The sequence below is a fragment of the Leptodactylus fuscus genome, chromosome 11 (genome assembly GCF_031893055.1).
Source record: "Leptodactylus fuscus isolate aLepFus1 chromosome 11, aLepFus1.hap2, whole genome shotgun sequence".
Lineage (NCBI taxonomy): Eukaryota > Metazoa > Chordata > Amphibia > Anura > Leptodactylidae > Leptodactylus > Leptodactylus fuscus.
Genome location: NC_134275.1, coordinates 76705619 through 76726040, shown reverse-complemented (window position 1 = coordinate 76726040; position 20422 = coordinate 76705619). Strand labels below are relative to the sequence as shown.

Sequence of the window (20422 nt, the reverse complement as noted above, 5' to 3'; positions counted from 1 at the left end):
TTCCTTGCTTCGGGTTCTTGTATTGTCTGAACACTGTAACACCTCTGTAATTGATTTTCCACCACACCCGTCTCCTTCACCTTGGTTTCCCTCTGCTCCTCTAATAGTTAATCTTAGCCTTACCTGTGTGATTGATGGCCTGTCTCCCTATTAAGTCTGGGGCTGGTTCTTCCTATTTATTGTTTGCTCACATTCACATTGGTGCTTGCTATTGCCTTGTGCGTGCTGGCTGTTACTCTTGCTGTTTGGTACCTGTATTCATATTCCTCACCTTTGGCTTTTGACTATTCTCCCGGCTTTCGATTCTGTACTGTGTTGCTTGACTGTTACTGGCCCCTTGGCTAGCTGACCTCCCTCTTGTTGTTTTTTGTCTTGCCTGTGTTATCACCTACATCTAGGTAGGGTTTTGCTGCCAAGTTGTTGTCTGTCGCCTAGGACAGTTCAGGCGAGTAGGCACGCGCGTGACTTCAATAGAAATTGCTGACGATGGAGGCGGTGAATGAGCAGGAGGAGGAGGGGGCTTGGAGGCAGCGGTGGGCGTCCAGAAGATATAACGCAAGGGGGTGCATGGAATGCCCACCATGCACCCTGGAGCTGATTTGCATATCGATTTACACGGTAATTAACAAACAGGGCGGTCTTTCTACAAACGATTAAAGGCTAATCAGGCATATCTTTAGCTAAAGACATGAGAATCTAGAGCTAGAGCCCCTTTAGATTCTGCACCATTGTGATACATGTGGTCGTTCGTCCACCTAGTATCTATTAGTAAATAGTCCCCAAGTGTCATTTCTATGATATATTTTATATTATTTATTTTTCAATGTTCCCTCCTGAGATTTGTATCTACCGAAATATCTGAAACATGAATATAGAGCCCCTTCAGATTCTGCACCATTGTGATTTGGTCGTTCGTCCCCCTAGTATCGCTTTACTCTATGAAACTTCTTGACACAATTAATAAATAGTCCCCAAGTGTCATTTCTATGATATATTTTATAGAATTTATTGTTCTATGTTCCCTCCTGAGATTTGTATCTACCGAAATATCTGAAACACTCCTGTGACCAGGAGTGTAACTCTAGGGGGTAGTCATCACTACCGGACCCTGTAACCTGAGGGGGCCCCTAGGTCCCTCTGTCATGTATAATACGCCACTATTCTCAATGGCACTTTGTATTCTGGGGCTCCAGTGCAGGTTTTGTATTTGGGCCGAGGTGCTTCAGGTAAATTCTGTGACCTGTGCCATAACGCCCCACAGCCTAGCAGAACACGCCCCCTTACCCTTCCCAAAAATGTGTCTTCCATATAAGCACCCCTATACTCTGACTGGGGTCACCTCAGCCTAAAAAAATCCTGTCACACATAGGAAGATTACAGCAATAGGCAAATTGTACACAAACTTCTGATTGGCTGTCAGCTTTCCCGCCTGGATCCCTCATTAGAATTAGACCCTGTGTAATTCCCTCAATTTTAATTGGCTCCTATGTACCTCAGGGTTTTCCCGCTTTCCAACCACGCTTCCTGATTGGCTGTCACACAACTTGACTGACGTCTAGGAAGCCCCGCCCACTTCTAAAGGAAAATTTGCCGAAACTGGGAACTGCCTTCTCTTTTTAACAGACGGTTCCGATTGGCTGGCTCCGGGGGTGGGTGTGGTGACGTCGTCGGGGTCGTTGCCTGGCTCCTCCTGCCTTTAGGCTGCTGCGTCACTCGGGCCGAGGTGCGGCCCGAGGATAAGAAGGAGGAGGACGCGCTCCTGCCCGGACCCCCCCGGGAGAGGCGGGGGAGGAAGACACCGAGCCACTGTGAGGGGAAGAAGAAGAGGAGGAGCCGGGGGAGGAATCTGAGGGGACCCCGGGGTGAGGGGAGCACCGTGTGAGAGGAATAGCAGAGGCCAATTATCAGGACAGGGGGGTGGGAGCAGGAGAGGCCACGGGAGAAGAATTATCTCCGGAGGACGGGGCTTCAGCTAATGATCCGGCTCTAATGTCCGCGGCTGACTGGATGTGAGGCGGCCGTGAAGGGGTTAAGTGAGGGAGAAGGACGCTGTAATGGCTGTGAAGTGACACTGGGATCCCTCTGACAGGACAGCCCCGCGCACTTTTCTGACAGGACATTATGCAAATGTAGGCAAATGAGGAGGCAATGCTAATTAGTCAGGCTGCTTATCCAGCAGGTAATGGACGGGGTTAACGGGATCAGTGCGGTGTCATGGAGCTGCATTGTGATTTCTGCAGTATCGGAGGATGATAATCCATAAGATTACCATATACGGTAGGAGAAGGAACCTATAGACGCCGATCGCGGGCGGCGCCAATATTGGTGGGATCCCTGTCCTCATGATGGATACATAGCCAATATTGGTGGGATCCCTGTCCTGTCCTCATGATGGATACGTAGCAGCGTCACTCAATTATATTTCTTTATTTCCCTTCTCCGGCCGGCGGCGCCATCACGTCACGTGGTTCTTTCGCCATAGGAGTGAGTTCAGAGGCTTTTAGGATTCTTTCTCGCTCTTCTGTATCATTTGTTATGTTCTAACCAATATTGTCACCCAATGAGGGATAGGAATACGTGAATACGTGCGATTCTGTTTATTGATAGGATTTGATCTTGTAGTTTGGTGATATTCACAAGTATTGGGTTTAATCTGGGACCCAGTAACAGACGGGCTCGCTTCTTTCGGACTCTTCCTTAGCTTTTCTAGCACTTCCATCTGCAGCAGATTTTTTTTTTTTCTTTTGTTCAGGTGAAAACCTGAAATTTTCTGTAGACTCCTACTCCTGTGCATGGCTTGTGAATTGTCATTGGAGTTGACCTGTATTAAGGCGCCAAATCCCCGCATGTGATTGCCCTGCGTAGTCCAGGAATCGTCATCCGTTGGATGTTACCTATGGCGAGCTTTGTCATTCGTCATATGAAACTTTTTAGTCATTTTTCATCTCTTCCATGGTGAATGACAAAGGTGCAAACCTGGACTTATCTGCTGGGTCTGGGACACTTTCTAGTATTTCGGTGTCCAGCAATAGATATCCCTGCTAGCCATTTGGTAAAGAGGGGGATCCACTTTGTGGTTTTTGGAATCTTTTCAGCAAGGTCTGTAGCGTTGACCAATTCTGACTGACATGGGGTCAATGCTTCAATGAAATTCAAATTTGCAAGGTCTGATGATCTGCTGAAAAGCTGTCCGTCACGTTGGTTACTTGTATTTCATTTGACCAGAATGTATAAGACTTTAGCTAAGATGTTTCTTTGAGGTAGACTCGAGGTAAAACCCTAAAAACTATACAGAAGAGCAGAGAACAGAATCCCCCGAGGAAAGATGTAGAAGGAAGTTATACGGGCGACTTGGCGTCTTCAAGATTTATTTGATAACCAGGAGCCAAATGAATGTTTAGTAACTTTCACATCCTTTTTTGGGATGTTGTGAAACTGTTGCAGCTTCCATGGCCCCCTCCTGTATTTTAGGTGTCCTCTCCTTCTTGGGGTTGTAGTCTTCACTTATTTGTAACTTATTAGGGAAGATGTGAGGACAAATAGACTTAGAGATCTAGAAGGATCTGCACATTGACTAGGGAACCAATGCGGCCTCTGCTGTTCCTTTCTTTGCTGTTTTGTTGATCCATCTTGTGATTATTGTGTCCTTTGTATGACGTTTTTTTTTGTTTGACATTTTTACATAAATTTTTTTCATATCACCACTTGAGACTCGAGATGGTTAAATATTAAAGGTGCAATCCTTATTACAAGGTTGTCCATGAATCCCACTGTCCTGTAGGTCATGTTGGGGCCTGGACTGGAAACCACCTGGATTTTGGCTGATTTGTGTCCTGTGTGGTATGTGAATCTGAATAAACACTTGTGATCTCTTGTCTGTGTTTCTCTCTAAAGGACGGGTTGCACCTTTAATAGCTGACATTTGTAAATGTGACGTTCTGTCTGTAGACTGATCCCATCATACTTGGCCGCTGACACATTCATCACCGCATGCAGATCATCGCATCTATGTATTTTTGGAACATCATTTCACCAAGTTCTTGTAAATTGTATAATCTGTATCCTGTTTTATATAATGCAGTTTGTTGTATAATCTTATGCTGTTCAGAGAAAGCCAAACTGGATATACAGAGATGGTGCAGATGTGAATTTTCTGATTTTCTTTGTTCCGATACCTTATTACAGAACTTTCATTGCTGTGACTGGGAGGGAACGTTCAGAAACTGAAAACCTGATATTGTTGGAAACTTTGTCCAGGTGTCAGTGTTAGGATGGTATCACACAACGCGGGTCATATTTAGACCCCATGCACACAACTGTGCTCTGACTACTGTCTGCAAAACGACTGATCCATATTCTGCAGACACCATGTCAGTATTGCATCCTTGTGTCATCCATAACCACAGAGCCATAAAAACACTTTTTATTTAGTTTCTACGGCCCGAACATGGATGTGTGTATGGGGGTCATAGAAAAGAATGGGTCCATATTCTACCAGAAGAACGGAAAACCCCAAAAGCAGGTGTGCACCTAGTGTAATTATGGATAATCTACTGAAAGCCACTACAGTTGTGTGCATGGGGCCTTACTGTGTTGGAAATTAGACATTTTGTTAGGCATAAAATGCACCAAAACTTCCTGCATCTTGGCGAATTTAGTTTGAGATGTTTTTTTTTTTTTTCTAACCTGCTGAAAACCTGGGCACGGCTTCACAGGTAAAGGGGACATGACTAACGCTAGGTTCACACTAGCATTCGGGTCTCTGTTCTCAGCTTTCCGTCTTCTGCAGGCAGAAGACTGAAAGCTGTCAGACCGGGTCCGGCTGTGTGCACCGGTGAGCATTTTATGATCTCCGCCGAGAAACCATTTTTTTTTAAAACCGGACACAGAGTACTGCATGTCCGACTCTGTGTCCGATTTTAAAAAAACGGTTTCGCGGTGGAGAGCATAAAACGCTCACGGCTGGACATCTTTCATACCCATTCAAATGAATGAGTATGAAAGAGTCCTGCAGGTTTCCGTCTCCTGCTCTGTTTTGTGCAGGAAACTGAAACCTGTATGAACGGAGACCGGGCGCAGATGTGAATGAGCCCTAAGTCTCTGTTCACATCTGCACATGAGTTTCTGTTCGAAGAGTATGCTTGGGGACCCCCAATCCACATAAAAAAGCAGTTACCTTAGGAAACCCGCGGACCCCATAGACTATAATGAGGTCTGTGTGGTTTCCGCTCAGTTTCTGCACGAAAAATTCAGAGAGAAAGGTGCTGCTTACAGGGCTTTTTTCTCTACATTTTTCATACGGAGAGGCGAACGGAATTATCTGAATGCAGATCTGAACAGGGCACCAAATTGTTGTACAATTTTGGTGCAAAATTCTGCATCAAAATAAGCCAAATTGTTTAAACTTAGACGAGACTGGAGAAGATGCATCAGATTTATCCTTAGGCATTAGCCGCTGTGAAAGATCTTGCACATTTTTAGCTAGAAATACTGGAAGTCGGCTGAAGAAATCTTTGGTCTGTTTCTTGACACTGCAGTCAGTCATGGCTGATGACAAAGTCTTCCTTCTGATTGTTTAGGTAAGGCACACACGTGCAGACTGTAATTTCTGGGCATAAACTGCCTGTATGAACATTACTTGGACGGCACCCTGTCCTTAGCCCCGCACTCAGTCTCATAGTCATGTATGAAGCGTTGCATCATCACAAACTAGTCTCCCATACTATAAAGTGACTGATGGGCAAAAGCGATGAAGCGACATTTTTCTCGAATCACATCTTAGATTTCCGTCAATTGAGGGATGTAAGAGAATGGCCAGAGATAGGACCTGACCTATTTTATAACACACTGCCAAAAAAGCCATGTGAGCGGCCGCTACTAGTCACATGTGGTGATGTCAATGCAGCCTTGTGATGGCCGTTAAAAAAATGTCTGTTTCACAGCTGTTCTCATCCATTGTATGAATAGGGCCGAGGGTCCATGCAAAACACTGAGCGTATGTCCCAAGTTTATCCCAGAATGCAATGGGAGGACATCCAAGTCTATGGAGCTTATGGAATGGGGCCTGCTCTATAATCATTTGTGTTACCGGACAATGATTCATGGATATAATGTGCATTAAATATATAGGTGTTAGGAGCAGAATAGAAGGTGCACACACGTCCTGGTAAGGGGTCTATTAGTCCACGATTACAGTAACAGGACCCCCTCCTCATGTAATAGTATTATGTAGGGGTGGCATTAATATTAGTATTATGTGGGGGAGCACTATCAAGGCATTGTTACAGTAACAGCATTACTTGTGTGTGGGGGGCTATTATCTGTCTACAGTTACCTATGTGGGGCTGCTATTAGGGCATTACTACAGTAATAGTCTCCCTCCATATTCATGCTGCTCCTATTATCTGTGGGTAACTATTAGGGCCTGTTCACATGGCGGAATATGAAGAGGAATTAAGATGACTTCTGCCTCAGATTTCTCTCCATTTTCCCAACTCCTCACATAAATGGCGCTCCTTAGAGGAGACCCTCGCGCTGCGGGTTTTGTGGCTGAGCAGCGATACAATCTTTGTGAACATTGAGGATTCTTATTAGTTCTTAGTGGAGGGAACATTTCAGGGGGGGGGGGGGGGGGCATTGTAATTTTTGCAGATAAGGCTGGGTTCACATCTGCACCCAGGGATTCCGGTCTCCATTCCACTTGAGCGGGCGGATCCCTGGCAGACTCCGTTATGGGGGTCTGCGGGTAACCACTTTTTAAGTGGATTGGATTTGGCTTTTTTTTGGATCCCCAAGCCAACCCACAGAACAGAAATCCCTGAAAGCAAGTGTGCCCCTAGCGTCAGCTGGAATCGGCCCTGCACCCTCGCAGCCGGTATTTTTCCACCTTTTATTCACTTCAGTGGGAGTTATTAGATGAATCTGCAGGACACTGATATCTGGAAAAATCATCTAGTGGAAAAAGTCAGCGTCTGCCTCCTGTACAAGTGAATGTAGGGCAGATTTCAGGTGGAATTTGGAGCAGATTTGGAGGCAGAATAAGCCTAAAATTCAGCTGTGTGAACATCCCCTTAATAATTCAGGGGCAGGTAACATCAGCGGGGGAACAGACCCAGAACAGGCCGGACCACTGACTCCAATTCTTCTATATTTTCCATGGCCTGACTGACTCCTTTATAAAAGCAGAACATGGTCAGTCAGAAGCAATAAAGATCCTCTAATGCAATCATTTATTTTTTTCTATGTAGATTGTGCACCCCACATAGAGATCACAATGTATATTATTATTATATTAATCAGGATGTCTTTGGAATATGGGATGGAAATCCACGCAAACACGGGGAGAACATACAAACTCCTTGCAGATGGTTTTTTTTGCCCTTGGTGGGATTTGAACACCAGGACTCCAGCGCTGCAAGGCTGCAATGCTAACCACTGAGCCACCGTGTGGCCCGTCTAATACAATAAATTAAATTCCTATGAAAGTAAATATGTAATAACTATCCATTGCATTATACAATATTAATTAATCCTTTTACTTTTCCGGAGTCTGTAACTTTTTTTCGTTCTCTTCACCCCTGGTAAAGACAAACCTATGTAATGAGCTTATTCTCAGGGAGACTCAAAGTGCAGGAGTGTTGTGGAGTTAGTGGCCGACATACAGGTGCTCGCCCACAACACCCACTACGGGGCGCCAGCTTAGCTATTGGTATATTTTTGGCAAACTCCTTGCAAGTATTGTTCTTGGTCAGATTTGCATTACAGGACTAAGCACTGAGCCGCCATGCTTCATCCTATTGCTAGCCTATTATTCTTGTATGGTTTTTGTAGGGTGCTAGGAAATGTTTTGGATGAGCCACTTATTACTACAAGCAGTAACTGTTAACCCTTTGCTTCATCTGTATTTGCCACAAAGCCATGTCACCATGGTACAGATAAAGCGCATGGTTAATGCAGAAAGTGCAGTAAAAGACAATGGAGGCAGCGAGCGCAGCAGGACGCACAAAAAATAAGCGTCCTGCTCGATTTTTACTTATTTAGGCCAAATCGGCAGAGATAAGCCATGACAAAATGGTGGCAGAAAATGAAGAATTGTGGAATTTTGCCTTATAATCACGACAGGACAGGACATGGATATTTCTGATGTAGTCAATGGCTGCTAAAAACAAAATTTCTTGCCTCTTTTTATTGGTCATTTGCATCCGTTCCTTTTTTTCTGTTTTTATCGTCCGCTTTGGGGAATAAGACGGATGAATGTCATTGGTCTTTATTTTGTTGATCCGTTTTTATTGGATGTGATAAGAGCGTCAGTTTATTTTATATCTGTTAAAAAACCCGAATCTATTGATTTCTATCGGGTCCTGACATAGACGAAGAGAGAGAATGTCAGTGTTCTTGATGTCCATAAAGAAGGGCCATGTGACAGCCATTACATGGACGTTTATCACTGTTGTGTAGATAAGGCCTAAGGGTATGTTCTCGTCTTCTGGGTAATGTTTATCGCAGTACGTTACAGTACAAGCAGAATGAATGACTTTTACTGATTCTCATTGACATGCTGAGAAATGATCTGCAGTAGACATGGACCTGCGGTGCAGATTTTCAATGTTCAGGATGTCGCTATATGCTGCGGATTTTCATTGCAGATTTCACCTTTTGCGTTGGAAACCTGCAGCAACAATCGCACCATTTGATGTGATTTCCAGCAGAAACCCCAGGTGATCCGAGGGTCATAGAAGGGTTAACATACACCAGGCCCTTCTATCTAGGGGGGATATTGCCCCATAACAGGGAACCCTTTCTAATCTTTGCTGTGAATGGCGCTGCTTTTGGGCTTTATATCATGATGTCATCAGTCTAGTCCTAGCATTGATGTAACCTTCTGTCTCAGGGCTGACATACATGATTCTAGCTATGTCCATTTTGACAGACAAAGAGCTGTGAAATATCATCTGTCAGAAAACAGACCTGTGAATAGACCCATTCACTGCCATTGTCCATGTGAATAAGGCCTAATAGTTACACATCCAGGAGTGTATTAAGATTGGCATTCTTTACGCCAGTCTTGATGAAGTATCGGCTGGCACGAGAGACGTCTGAATTATTAAGAGTCCTCGACCTGTGCGGAGTATAAAGTATACAGGCTGTAACTCAGGGGGACTGAAGATGTTACTAGAGGTTTTATGGGAGCGCTCAGGGTCTCTTCATGCTGTCCATGCTTCTGACTTATGCCAAGTATTGACCTACATTGTCCAAAGGGACCGATATTAAAAGAATAAATCGTACTGTGCGGTATACGGTTTTATTATATACGGTTTTATTATTATAATGTAATGAAATGGTCTTCAGTATTAGATTGGTGGTGGCGAAGTCTTGGCACATCTGCTGATGACACATATGACTTCATATTACACATGCTGTATTATTTGTATCGCCAAAGTTGCAATTCAGAGTAAGACAAACCCTATATCCATAGTTATTGCATCCTCTTATGTTACTTATAGGATTGTTGATGCTTTTGCTTAAACGTCTCTTCACTTTTTCTTTATTACTTCAGGTTCTTTTTAAAATGTGATGGAGGGGCGGGAGCCCTCAACCCGACCCAGCCGTACCACACCCGCCAGCCCGAGAGTGACTCCTGCACTGGTCAAACGTCCTCGCTTTCAGACTTTGGCGCGCTTTTGGGAGGGACAAGATGTTTTAGCTCGTTGGACAGATGGACTCCTGTATCTAGGCATCATCAAAAAGGTGAATTTTAATTTTGAGAAGGTTTTAGTGGGGTCACGTCATAGTAATAGCTTGTGTAATCCAATCTTAGATGAATCAGTATTAATGTATTGCTGGGAGCAGTATGGTTACTTGTGATGCTACGATTCCCTGCCTCCCTTATCAATTACAGTACGGGACAGTATATGTGCTGGACGGTATATGTACGGGACGGTATATGTGCGGGACAGTATATGTGCGGGACAGTATATGTACGGGACAGTATGTGTGCGGGACGATATATGTGTGGGACAGTATATGTACAAGACGGTATATGCGCGGGACAGTATATGCGCAGGACAGTATATGTACAAGACAGTATGTTGCTGGAGGGCAGAGACTCCTATCATCGTATATAACTAGTACGCTCGGAGTCCTGCGGCCAGCATGTAGTTCAGGCCGGTAAGTCTGGCTATCACACGGACCAGGTTTCATGGTGAAACGCTTGTGTGCTGTTCCGCATAGAACATTGCTTCTGCTTCAGCAGGGGTTTTCCCATGAACATAACCATGTGTAAGCCTGTAGGCAATTAATACATTTTTATAAATTGAAATAATTTTGCAGCGTTTAATAGATTTCCTCCACCCATCTTAGTGCCGATATCTTTGTCCTGATAAGTTGCACTAACTATGAATTCAGGAACTCTCCCTGTTTGATAACCCGACCACAATAAGGACATCACCGTAGAAAGTTCCTGCATTCATGGCTGTGTCCATTGGCAGCCGATCAAGACAACAGACCATTCTATAAATCTCTGCAAAATGTTTAATTATTTCTAGTTACAAAAATGTTTCACTTTCAGTTTATTACATTTGCGTGAATAAGCATTACGTGGACCTTTTCTCTCTTTTTCTCTGTCATTATTCTGGACAAATGGGAAGATTTTCTAATTACTTTTCTTGTCATGCCATTAAGGTTTTCCTTTGACGTTTATTTGATACTTATCATGTACGATACTCCTGTATGCTAATACATCACTCTTTGTGTCTTTATGACATAGGCTGCTGTTAAAGGGAGTGTGAGACCAGAACCAAGCATCTCAACCCAACAGACAGGTCACCTGAACATAACTGTGTTTCCCCTTGTGAATCGCTGCCTCTGTTGCTGAGATATTGCCTTTCATGTCAGTATATAAATGAGCTCTTTTTAGTAACAAGGGCAAAGAGTGGCCCAGTGATATCTGAGCAATAGAGGCAATGAGTCACAATGCGAAAATAATGAAAGGAGGAGCCCCCTCTCATTCATGCTATGGTCACTCTATCCATAGGATACAGAATAAATTGCTGATTGATGGGCGTCTGACCATTGTAACCCCCACCGATCCTGAGAATGCAGGTCTGGGAATAGTACCAGAATCCCTTGGTGGATGGCGATTCACCGCCCTGTGCTGTACTGCAGCCATCTCCAGCACTCCCATTGAATTGAGTGGGAGAGGGGCTCTGTCTGTGTCCACCAGGAGGTTCAGCCATTTTTCCCAGACCTGTTCTTCGGATCGGTGGTGGACTGAGCAGTCAGACCCCTACTGATCAGCAATTTGTCCTCTTTCCTATGAATAGAGGATAAACATGTTTCATGGCCTAACCCCTTTAAGAGACTTCAATGGGTTTGATGACTGGGATGAGAGGGTCCTGTGTTCCCCACCTTCAGAGTCCTGACTTATAGACTGACAAGCACCATTTCCAGGGCGGCACAGGACACCTGTTCTATGGTATAAAACCCATTGATTATTAAGGGGTTAACATGCGTCCTGAATAATGGACAAAGCTTTACAGCTGCACTACTGGACAGTTTGCAGCCTATATACACATCCCTCTTTCCTGATCTCTGTGGAGTGTATACGGAGGGGATGTGATATATGTACATGACTTGTAGATGACCTGGATTGTCTTCCATCTACTTTATCTTTCCTGCCCTTGTCTCTTTTCTGGTTCACGAGCAGGTGGACAGCGCACAAGAGACGTGTTTAGTTCGCTTTGAAGATAATTCCCAGTTTTCTGTGCTCTGGAAGGACATCTTCCCCCGTAAGACTCCCATTCTTCTCCTCATTAATGTTTAATGGAGGATTTGCCGTGTCTCGCCTGGCAGCTGAGTTCACACATTTTTTATTCTCTCAGCTGCTGTGCCCGGGAAGGAGCAGCTGTGCTGTGTGTGCAACTCGCAATCGTGTACCCCCGACAATAAGCTGGTGCACTGTGGGAAGTGTAAGCACGGTAAGTCCGGCTGTCATGCTTGTCACATACATTGATATCATTATGATGTTGGCACTGAGCTCTGCCCCCTGTCTTCCAGCATATCATCAGGAATGTCATGTGCCCAGTGTGCCATGCGATACAGATAGTGCAGGGAGTTCCTGGATGTGCAGACAATGTGTCTTTGCAGTGGCTACCAAGGTATGTAGTGTCGGCCTGTCACTGTCCATCTCACTACAGGACCCCCCTTTCATCTTCTTTATCTCTTGTCCTTTCAGAGAGGTGGCGCGCTCAAGAAGGGCCCTTTTGCACGTTCCATGCTGCAGATGAAGCTGTCCTTGCCCTATCAATTGAAGTCTTTAGAGTGGGACCCACTGCACCTAACCAATAAACAGCAGTGTTACTGCTACTGTGGGGGGCCTGGAGAGTAAGTATGGCGTAAGTAAAAAATGATGGGGGGAGGTATCCAAAGGGATAGGGTGGGTGGGTCCAGACGTGTAAGTATGACATGTGTACATAAGGATGGTGACATTAGGAAGGTGTGATATCGGGTACACATCAATATATACACACAGATCTCTGTCCCTGCAGATGGAACATGAAGATGCTTCAGTGCTGTCGCTGCCTCCAGTGGTTTCATGAAGCTTGTACACAGTGTCTGAGTAAACCTCTTTTATACGGAGACAGGTGAGTATGGACCAGAGGGGAGCAAGAGGGTCCAACTGGACAAAATGTACCTTTGTTTTCCCTGAAGATAATCGGTGCTTAGCGGCCACTTATCTTCCATTCTATGCATTTTATGGGGAATTCAGGGCACATACTATGTTATATGGCACCTAAGTGACTGGGGAGTAGGGAAGTAACTACGAAGCTGGGACAAGAGTGACGACGGTACTAGTGCGATTAGAGATATGTGGCGATGGTGTTCTCTGAATATTTCATTCTTCTTTATCTCAGGTTTTATGTTTTTGAGTGCTCGGTCTGTACAAGAGGTCCCGAAAACGCCTGGAGACTTCCTCTGGGATGGTGAGTGTTATGTTACCTCATTCTTCATCTTCATAAGGCTGAATGTTAAAGGGGTTGTCTAGACGCCAATAACCTTTTATATACTGATCACTATCCACAGTATAGGCCATCCCTATGTGATTGGTAGGGGTCCAACACCACAACCCTGGGCATTAGAAGCAGCTCTGCTCCTATTCATGTAATAGGAGCGTAGCTGCAGTGCCATGTTGTCACCACTAGGGATTGGACAAGGCTGTAGCTTTGCACCTATTGCTGCTCCCAGCCCTGTCCATCCACAGTACGACCTTCCAGTGTCCAGCGGAGCTGAAACAGCCGACCATTGCTGGATTCCCACTGATCAGATACTCATCACCTATCCTGTGGATAGAGGTCATCAGTATGAGAAAAGCTACGGGGCTGGGAAAGCTCCTCTAATACTGATAATAATCCTAATTTACCTGTATAGAAAGTTCCTTCCCATCATGCCTCATGAAGAAGAAAATCTCATAATCTCTCCTGCCGGGTACATTAAGTGGGGAAATGGTGGTCACTGTCTGACTATAACTAGTGGCAGGATTACGTGTAGTCACCACTTCTACTTGTTAGACATATTTTACTTTATAGGTTATTTGGGCACTCCTGCCCTGACTGTGAAGAAGTTATCTGTGCTATTTATCAATGGGATGAGTGAGAGGAAGGGCAGAAAACTCCTCGTCCCGTTAGTTCCTCCTCTATAGCTGAACACACTGTTTGGGTGATTTGGGCACTAAAACTTGCACAGGTCCTTATAGAGCAAGGATTTAGTGTCTCAAATAACTGTCTTTTAATGCCATCTGTGCCTTGAGTAATAATAACAACACTTATACTTGCCCAGCTCCTTTACTTAGTGAGTGAAGCCACAGCAGTACCTCCACTTCATTGCGTGTGTGCTGTATTTTGGGAGCATACGCAGTGAAGTCAGGGTGTATGTCTCTGCCCGGAACCCCATAGATGAGACTCATCAGACTCCTCTCTAAGAAAATATAAAGGTTATCTCTTTTGGAATCCAGGCGCCTTGCTTCATGAGGACCTGTGGGTGGTTTGTGTTCCATATAGACCTGACAGATTCCCTCTAAGTACTCTGTAAGGTCCCCACGTTCAAGCTCTGAAACAGGATGAACATGAATCTTTGTATAATGAGCTGTCGTCTCTCCTGCAGGGTGGATGTGTCGCACCTCGTCCTCTATCACCTCAGTATTTGTTGTAAGAAGAAATATTTTGATTTTGAACGGGAAATCTTGTCTTTTGTCAATGAGAACTGGGAGAGTCTACTACTGGGAGAAGTAAGTCACTCATGTCTCCTAAGTATCCCTTCCATCTCATGTCCTTGTCGGTGTGAGGGTCCTTCCATTTTTTCCACCTCTTCTGCTTCCTATTGGGTGCAGAGAATAATGCAAAAGAGAAGCAGTAAGCTTTAATAGATTGGCTATCAGAGCTAGATTGCAGGAGCTTTAGGCTGAGGCCCCACATTGCAGAAATGCAGCTTATTTTGTTGCGGTTTTTTGTGGCAAAGCCAAGAATGGAAAAAGGAATGGAAATTATAAAGGGAGTTCTTATACTTGTCCCTTCTGCTCAATCCACTCCTGGCTTTGGCTCAAAAAAACGCAACAAAATCTGCAACAAAAGAAGCTGCATCTCCGCAACGTGGAGCCTTAGCCTTTAGGAGGTTATGCAGGGAAACATAAAGCTTGCCAGTGCATTCCCTGCAACGGATAAGCTTTATTACTAGTGTATAACAAGAAGTTCCTTTGTGCCAACTCTACTCTACTCATGTCCGTAGAGTAGAGCAGCCAGTCGTGATTGAGAGACATTGGGGGGAGAATTAAAGCCCAGGACATGGACAGGGTATACTAATTGATGACAAATGATGATATCTGAGTGGTACCTATACAATGTATACCCCTACATAACCATGAGTGCTGTTCAGCTTACAGATACCCCTCGCACGGACAGGTACTCCCATCTGCTTCACGCCTTGACAGCAGAGAAAGACAGGTAAGACTCTCCTATATGAAGAAAAAGTTTTGATCAGTGCTGCCAAAATCTCAACTTCCCTGTAGCATGTGTGGTTCTATTGATTCTGTCAGCATTATACGGTCATTACCTATAGACTATTATCGGTGTCAGGTTTAAAGCAGGACACCACGTCTTACAAATACTAGGGACCTATTCACAGAATAGGTCATCAGTATCTGATCAATTGGTGTCCGACACCTGGACCCCACACTGATCAGCTGGTCTGGCAGCCGGAATCTGTAAATGTCCGGAAACAACTCTACTTCTGTTCAAGTAAATGGGAGCAGAGCTGTAGAGCTGTAGTATACAGTGTCCAGCTGGATCAGTTGATTAATCCGGGATCAGAGTGTCGGACCAACACTGATCAGATCCTTTGACCAATCTGGTGGATAGGTCACTAGTATCTAAAACACATGGGTTTTGGGCAACCTCGTAGTTTCCTTTACAGGTTTGCCATTATATAAAGTTGTTTTTTTTTCCTTACTTGTAGGTTTATCTCTGGGAAGGAGATTAAAAAGAAAAAGTGTCTGTTTGGACTCCAGAGTCGCGTCCCCCCTCCTGCACCGCAGACGACAGTGACAGAGCTGAGGCTACAAGAAGCAGACGTGAGAGGCTCCACTCCGTGTGTAAGGTGAGGGACCCCGACCTGCCGGCTGCTGGTCCTCCATGTAATGCTCACATTAAGCATCACTGTGTATATAAATCATGCTGCATTCCGTGTCTCCCTTCACCTCCGCAGCGAGCGGATATAAAGATCTCTTGCAGTTCCCTTTTAGGGAGGATGGGGGTCCTGAGAAGCCCTCCACAAAAAACAAAGACAGCAAGTATAGAGAAACGGACACGGAAAGAGAAGCAGAAGCTGCAGAGAGCTCTTACCCAGGTAATTTGGAGGGGTGTAAAGTGCATGGCGGGCAGGGGCTGTGCCGTCAGACTGACCTATCTTGTGACCTCCTTTCAGGATGTGGTACAAAATCCATTTAGTTCTAACCAGGAGTACTTGGGATACCGCGGTAGCGCCTACAACTTCCGACGCACCGGAGCGCGCTGCCTACAGAGGTAAGTGATACACGCACAGTATGTGGACGGTACCAGGATAGTAACAGGATTGTATATTGAACTATAAACTCCTCTGTATATGTCTACAGTACATAGAGGGCTGTCAATTCTTAGGACCTGTGTTCACTTTTGCAGCCAGTTTTGTTTTTTATTGTCTCAATTAAAAATCTCCTACTGTTTTGTGTCAACAGCTCCTATGCAGACTTATGTGTCTCCATGGTTACAGACTACATACAGTCCCTGTGTAGCCTGGTCCTGCAGCCATGTGTTACTCCTCTTGATAACCTACAGACAGTGGAAGGGGGGAAAGTTTTCCTGTTTGCTCTGTTCTCTTCCTGACCATTGTATTCATGTGATGACCTCCTTCTTGTTCTAGCCCTCCAATCCGGATGTTCGCCTCTTTCCACCCATCAGCAAACACTTCTGGGACTGTGGCCGCTTCTCTTCAGTCCAGGTTTGTGCCATCGCTTTCGGTGTCCCTGTAATTCTCAGCAACTGCTGAATGGCGTGGGTAGGGAACTGGGCAATGTCCCATCCAGGTGGAGCAAAAAATTTTTTGCAGGTTATATGAACCATCCCCATCTGTTTCTATGCTGTACCCCCTTTCTATATAATAGTATACACTCACCGGCCACTTTATTAGGTACACCATGCTAGTAATGGGTTGGACCCCCTTTTGCCTTCAGAACTGCCTCAATTCTTCGTGGCATAGATTCAACAAGGTGCTGGGAGCATTCCTCAGAGATTTTGGTCCATATTGACATGATGGCATCACACAGTTGCCGCAGATTTGTCGGCTGCACATCCATGATGCGAATCTCCCGTTCCACCACATCCCAAAGATGCTCCTCTATTGGATTGAGATCTGGTGACTGTGGAGGCCATTGGAGTACAGTGAACTCATTGTCATGTTCAAGAAACCAGTCTGAGATGATTCCAGCTTTATGACATGGCATTGCATTATCCTGCTGAAAGTAGCCATCAGATGTTGGGTACATTGTGGTCATAAAGGGATGGACATGGTCAGCAACAATACTCAGGTAGGTTTTGGCGTTGCAACGATGCTCAATTGGTACCAAGGGGCCCAAAGAGTGCCAAGAAAATATTCCCCACACCATGACACCACCACCACCAGCCTGAACCGTTACCGATACAAGGCAGGATGGATCCATGCTTTCATGTTGTTGACGCCAAATTCTGACCCTACCATCCGAATGTCGCAGCAGAAATCGAGACTCATCAGACCAGGCAACGTTTTTCCAATCTTCAATTGTCCAATTTCGATGAGCTTGTGCAAATTGTAGCCTCAGTTTCCTGTTCTTAGCTGAAAGGAGTGGCACCCGGTGTGGTCTTCTGCTGCTGTAGCCCATCTGCCTCAAAGTTCGACGTACTGTGCGGCGTTCAGAGATGCTCTTCTGGCTACCTTGGTTGTAACGGGTGGCTATTTGAGTCACTGTTGCCTTTCTATCAGCTCGAACCAGTCTGGCCATTCTCCTCTGACCTCTGGCATCAACAACGCATTTCCGCCCACAGAACTGCCGCTCACTGGATGTTTTTTCTTTTTCGGACCATTCTCTGTAAACCCTAGAGATGGTTGTGCGTGAAAATCCCAGTAGATCAGCAGTTTCTGAAATACTCAGACCAGCCCTTCTGGCACCAACAACCATGCCACGTTCAAAGGCACTCAAATCACCTTTCTTCCCCATACTGATGCTCGGTTTGAACTGCAGGAGATTGTCTTGACCATGTCTACATGCCTAAATGCACTGAGTTGCCGCCATGTGATTGGCTGATTAGAAATTAAGTGTTAACAAGCAGTTGGACAGGTGTACCTAATAAAGTGGCCGGTGAGTGTATATCCCTCCTATTACCACACACAGTATAATGCCCTCCTCAGTCTCACTCACACACTGTATAATGGTCCCCATAGAAGCCAGCACAAACAATATATCGGAACCCTCACCAATGGCTGCCTATGGCTGTTGCTCCTTACTGGGGGGGGGGGAGAGTCTGATCCTCCTCAGCCAAACATTATGACACATTTGGTGTGAATTTCATTGTAGTAATAATACAAAGCTGCATTTTTGGGATTGCAGGAAATGGGTGACCCCAAATATCAGACCGGGGATAGGATTTCACGTCTTGTAAAAAGCTCTTATAACCATCTGATATAGAATGAGCCTTGTATTGACTGTCAGCTCTGGACATGTGGTGATTGAAGCACAAGGGCACACTTGCAAGATTTGTTGCCTCCCTTGTCTTGTTGGGCTGTAGTAAAGCCAAAACGAAGTATCTGAAATGTCGTATTTTTCCTGTTACTTCCCAGTGTCCCTATGACATGGATATCTATGTAAAAGGATGGCATACCACTAGGATCATCATCTTATATCCTGCAGAGCTGCGCTCCTGGCCACCCAGCTGTGTAGGGAACATGAGACGAGGGAACCCTGTACTGTAATTGGTGGGGGATGGACATTGGGGGTTACTGTGGAAGAACCCTATTATAGGGTTAAGCAAATACCCCAGAGCCCCTACGTTTGTATTTGCAGAATGCAGCAGGGGGCTGGAAGTCTTTGCACTCGATCTTCTCTGCCGCCTATGACATCACTTTGCTGGTACATGGCGTAGAGTGAAGTCAGTCATGTGACTTAGAGTTGGAGTGTCAGCAGGGGGGAGGGGGGCAGAGGAATGAGACTTTCGGCCCCCCCACTGCACCCTACAAAGCTAATCTGAATGAATGGGAGACAGCGGTAGTCAGACACTCCTGGCGCCACTGAAGGATTGGATAGCGTGAAATACAATATGTTTGATCGTTGTTACCGCCCACAGCCAATTTTGGGGATAAGATGGATTCTTTGACACTGTTTCAGATGTGACGTTCACACTTCTCTCCTTTATATTTCAGTGAGGTGTCACCTGCAACCTCAGAAGTGTCCCCTCTGCTCCCTGAGGTAGTGGAACCATCAACTCCTGTTCCAGAACCTTCCTCTCCTCTGCCGCCTCCATCTTCATCCTCTTCAGAGGACTGTGAGTGGTTAGAGACACCAGAGCAGGGCACAAAGGTGATTGCCCGGAGGGTCACGGCAGAGGGGGCTACTGAATATTTAGTGGAAAGGGAAGAAGGAGAAATCTTCTGATGATTCCACAAAGATCCCGTGCTCGTCTCTGCTACCATGTGCTACCTGCGAAGATCCCATGATCTGGGCTTATTGTACATACAGACGTCCAAGGCTAATTCTGAACTCTCTGTACACGCGTGTACATAGCGCTGCTTGTGATTCTCGTCCTGTCACGTGTTTCTACAGTGTCAGCTCACTGAGGCTGCATCACATTACACATGAACAGATCGATGATATGAAGGAAATCTTGAGTTTTTCTTTTTTGTTTTCTTTTTGTATCTCCTAAGTTACTCTGTGGGATTGAAGGTCCGATGTTCTGTCCGTTCTAGGCTCTGGTCTCTGGTTTAAGATGGTGTCTGTTTGTTGAACAATTGCACAGGTTTGTGTCTATTAGAATCTTCATGGAAAAATCACATCCATGTCTGTCCAGGATTATTAAAAAAGTGACACAAGTTTTCCTTGTCTGTTATGATCTAATTACAGGATTAGGCGTCTGTTCACATTGTAACATACCATGTTTCCCCGAAAATAAGACAGTGTCTTATATTAAATTTTGGTCCTAAAGATATGCTATGTCTTATTTTCAGGGGATTTCTTATTTTATTTTTGTGTGCTGCTGCTACCTCTGCGCTACGCTGAGATGTGCTTGCTGCGCAAACATTGTGTAAAGAAAACATTGCAGCCGGCTGAACGCTGTGTGCGGTGCTCCGTGTGCGCAGGAAAGTCGGCTGCTGCTGTGATACCGTACGTTGTATCCATTGTTCCGGCTGCTGTGGGATGAGCTGGGAGAGTGGACCCCGCTGCATACGATGCTTAGTGTATGCACAGCGGGCTCATCCTACGGCAGCAGGAACACTGGATACAACGTATCGCAGCGGCGTCAGAAGCCGGCATACTTGTGTACACGGAACATCGCGCACAGTGTTCAGCCGGCTGCAATGTTTTTCTTCATACAATCTTTGCGCAGAAAGATTATTATTGGGGGATGTCTTACTTTCGGGAGGTGCCTTATATTAGGCAATTCATCAAAACTTCTGCTATGTCTTACTTTCGGGGGATGACTTATTTTCGGGGAAACAGTAATGAGTGAGGTTTTAGAGACACTAGGTCCATGCCGAAGAACCTATGGCACGCATGCCAGAGGTGGCACTCAGAACCCTCTCTGTGGGCACTCATCTGTGGAGCAGATTGTACTGTGTGGGGCCAGTTTGTAGCAGATTGTACTGTGTGGGG

General features: G+C 45.3%; 1 protein-coding gene across 5 annotated transcripts; it reads left to right on the top strand.

Moving 5' to 3' along the window:
- Window positions 1-1690: 1690 nt before the first annotated feature.
- On the top strand, window positions 1691-19641 carry PHF1 (PHD finger protein 1). Of its 5 annotated transcripts, none has more exons than XM_075259557.1 (15): window positions 1691-1862; window positions 9557-9747; window positions 11705-11786; window positions 11880-11975; window positions 12055-12155; window positions 12233-12381; window positions 12546-12641; window positions 12912-12980; window positions 14158-14281; window positions 14926-14993; window positions 15505-15645; window positions 15780-15894; window positions 15973-16070; window positions 16447-16524; window positions 18976-19641. In XM_075259557.1, the coding sequence occupies exons 2-15, from the start codon at window positions 9574-9576 to the stop codon at window positions 19205-19207; spliced, it is 1623 nt and encodes a 540-aa protein (XP_075115658.1). In that variant the 5' UTR covers window positions 1691-1862; window positions 9557-9573; the 3' UTR covers window positions 19208-19641. The 5 variants fall into 5 exon arrangements, with proteins under 5 accessions (XP_075115658.1, XP_075115657.1, XP_075115653.1 ...); XM_075259556.1 differs by having other exon boundaries at window positions 11702-11786; XM_075259552.1 differs by having other exon boundaries at window positions 9557-9749; window positions 11695-11786.
- Window positions 19642-20422: the final 781 nt, after the last annotated feature.

What these genes read in the sequence shown, in the direction of transcription:
- PHF1 (XM_075259552.1), top strand. Translation starts at nt 9,574, where the DNA reads ATGGAGGGGCGGGAGCCCTCAACCCGACCCAGCCGTACCACACCCGCC. An exon ending in TTGACAGCAGAGAAAGACAG is followed by an intron (nt 14,994 to 15,504) that starts GTAAGACTCTCC and finishes CCTTACTTGTAG; the next exon opens with GTTTATCTCTGGGAAGGAGA. An exon ending in GGAGCGCGCTGCCTACAGAG is followed by an intron (nt 16,071 to 16,446) that starts GTAAGTGATACA and finishes TTCTTGTTCTAG; the next exon opens with CCCTCCAATCCGGATGTTCG.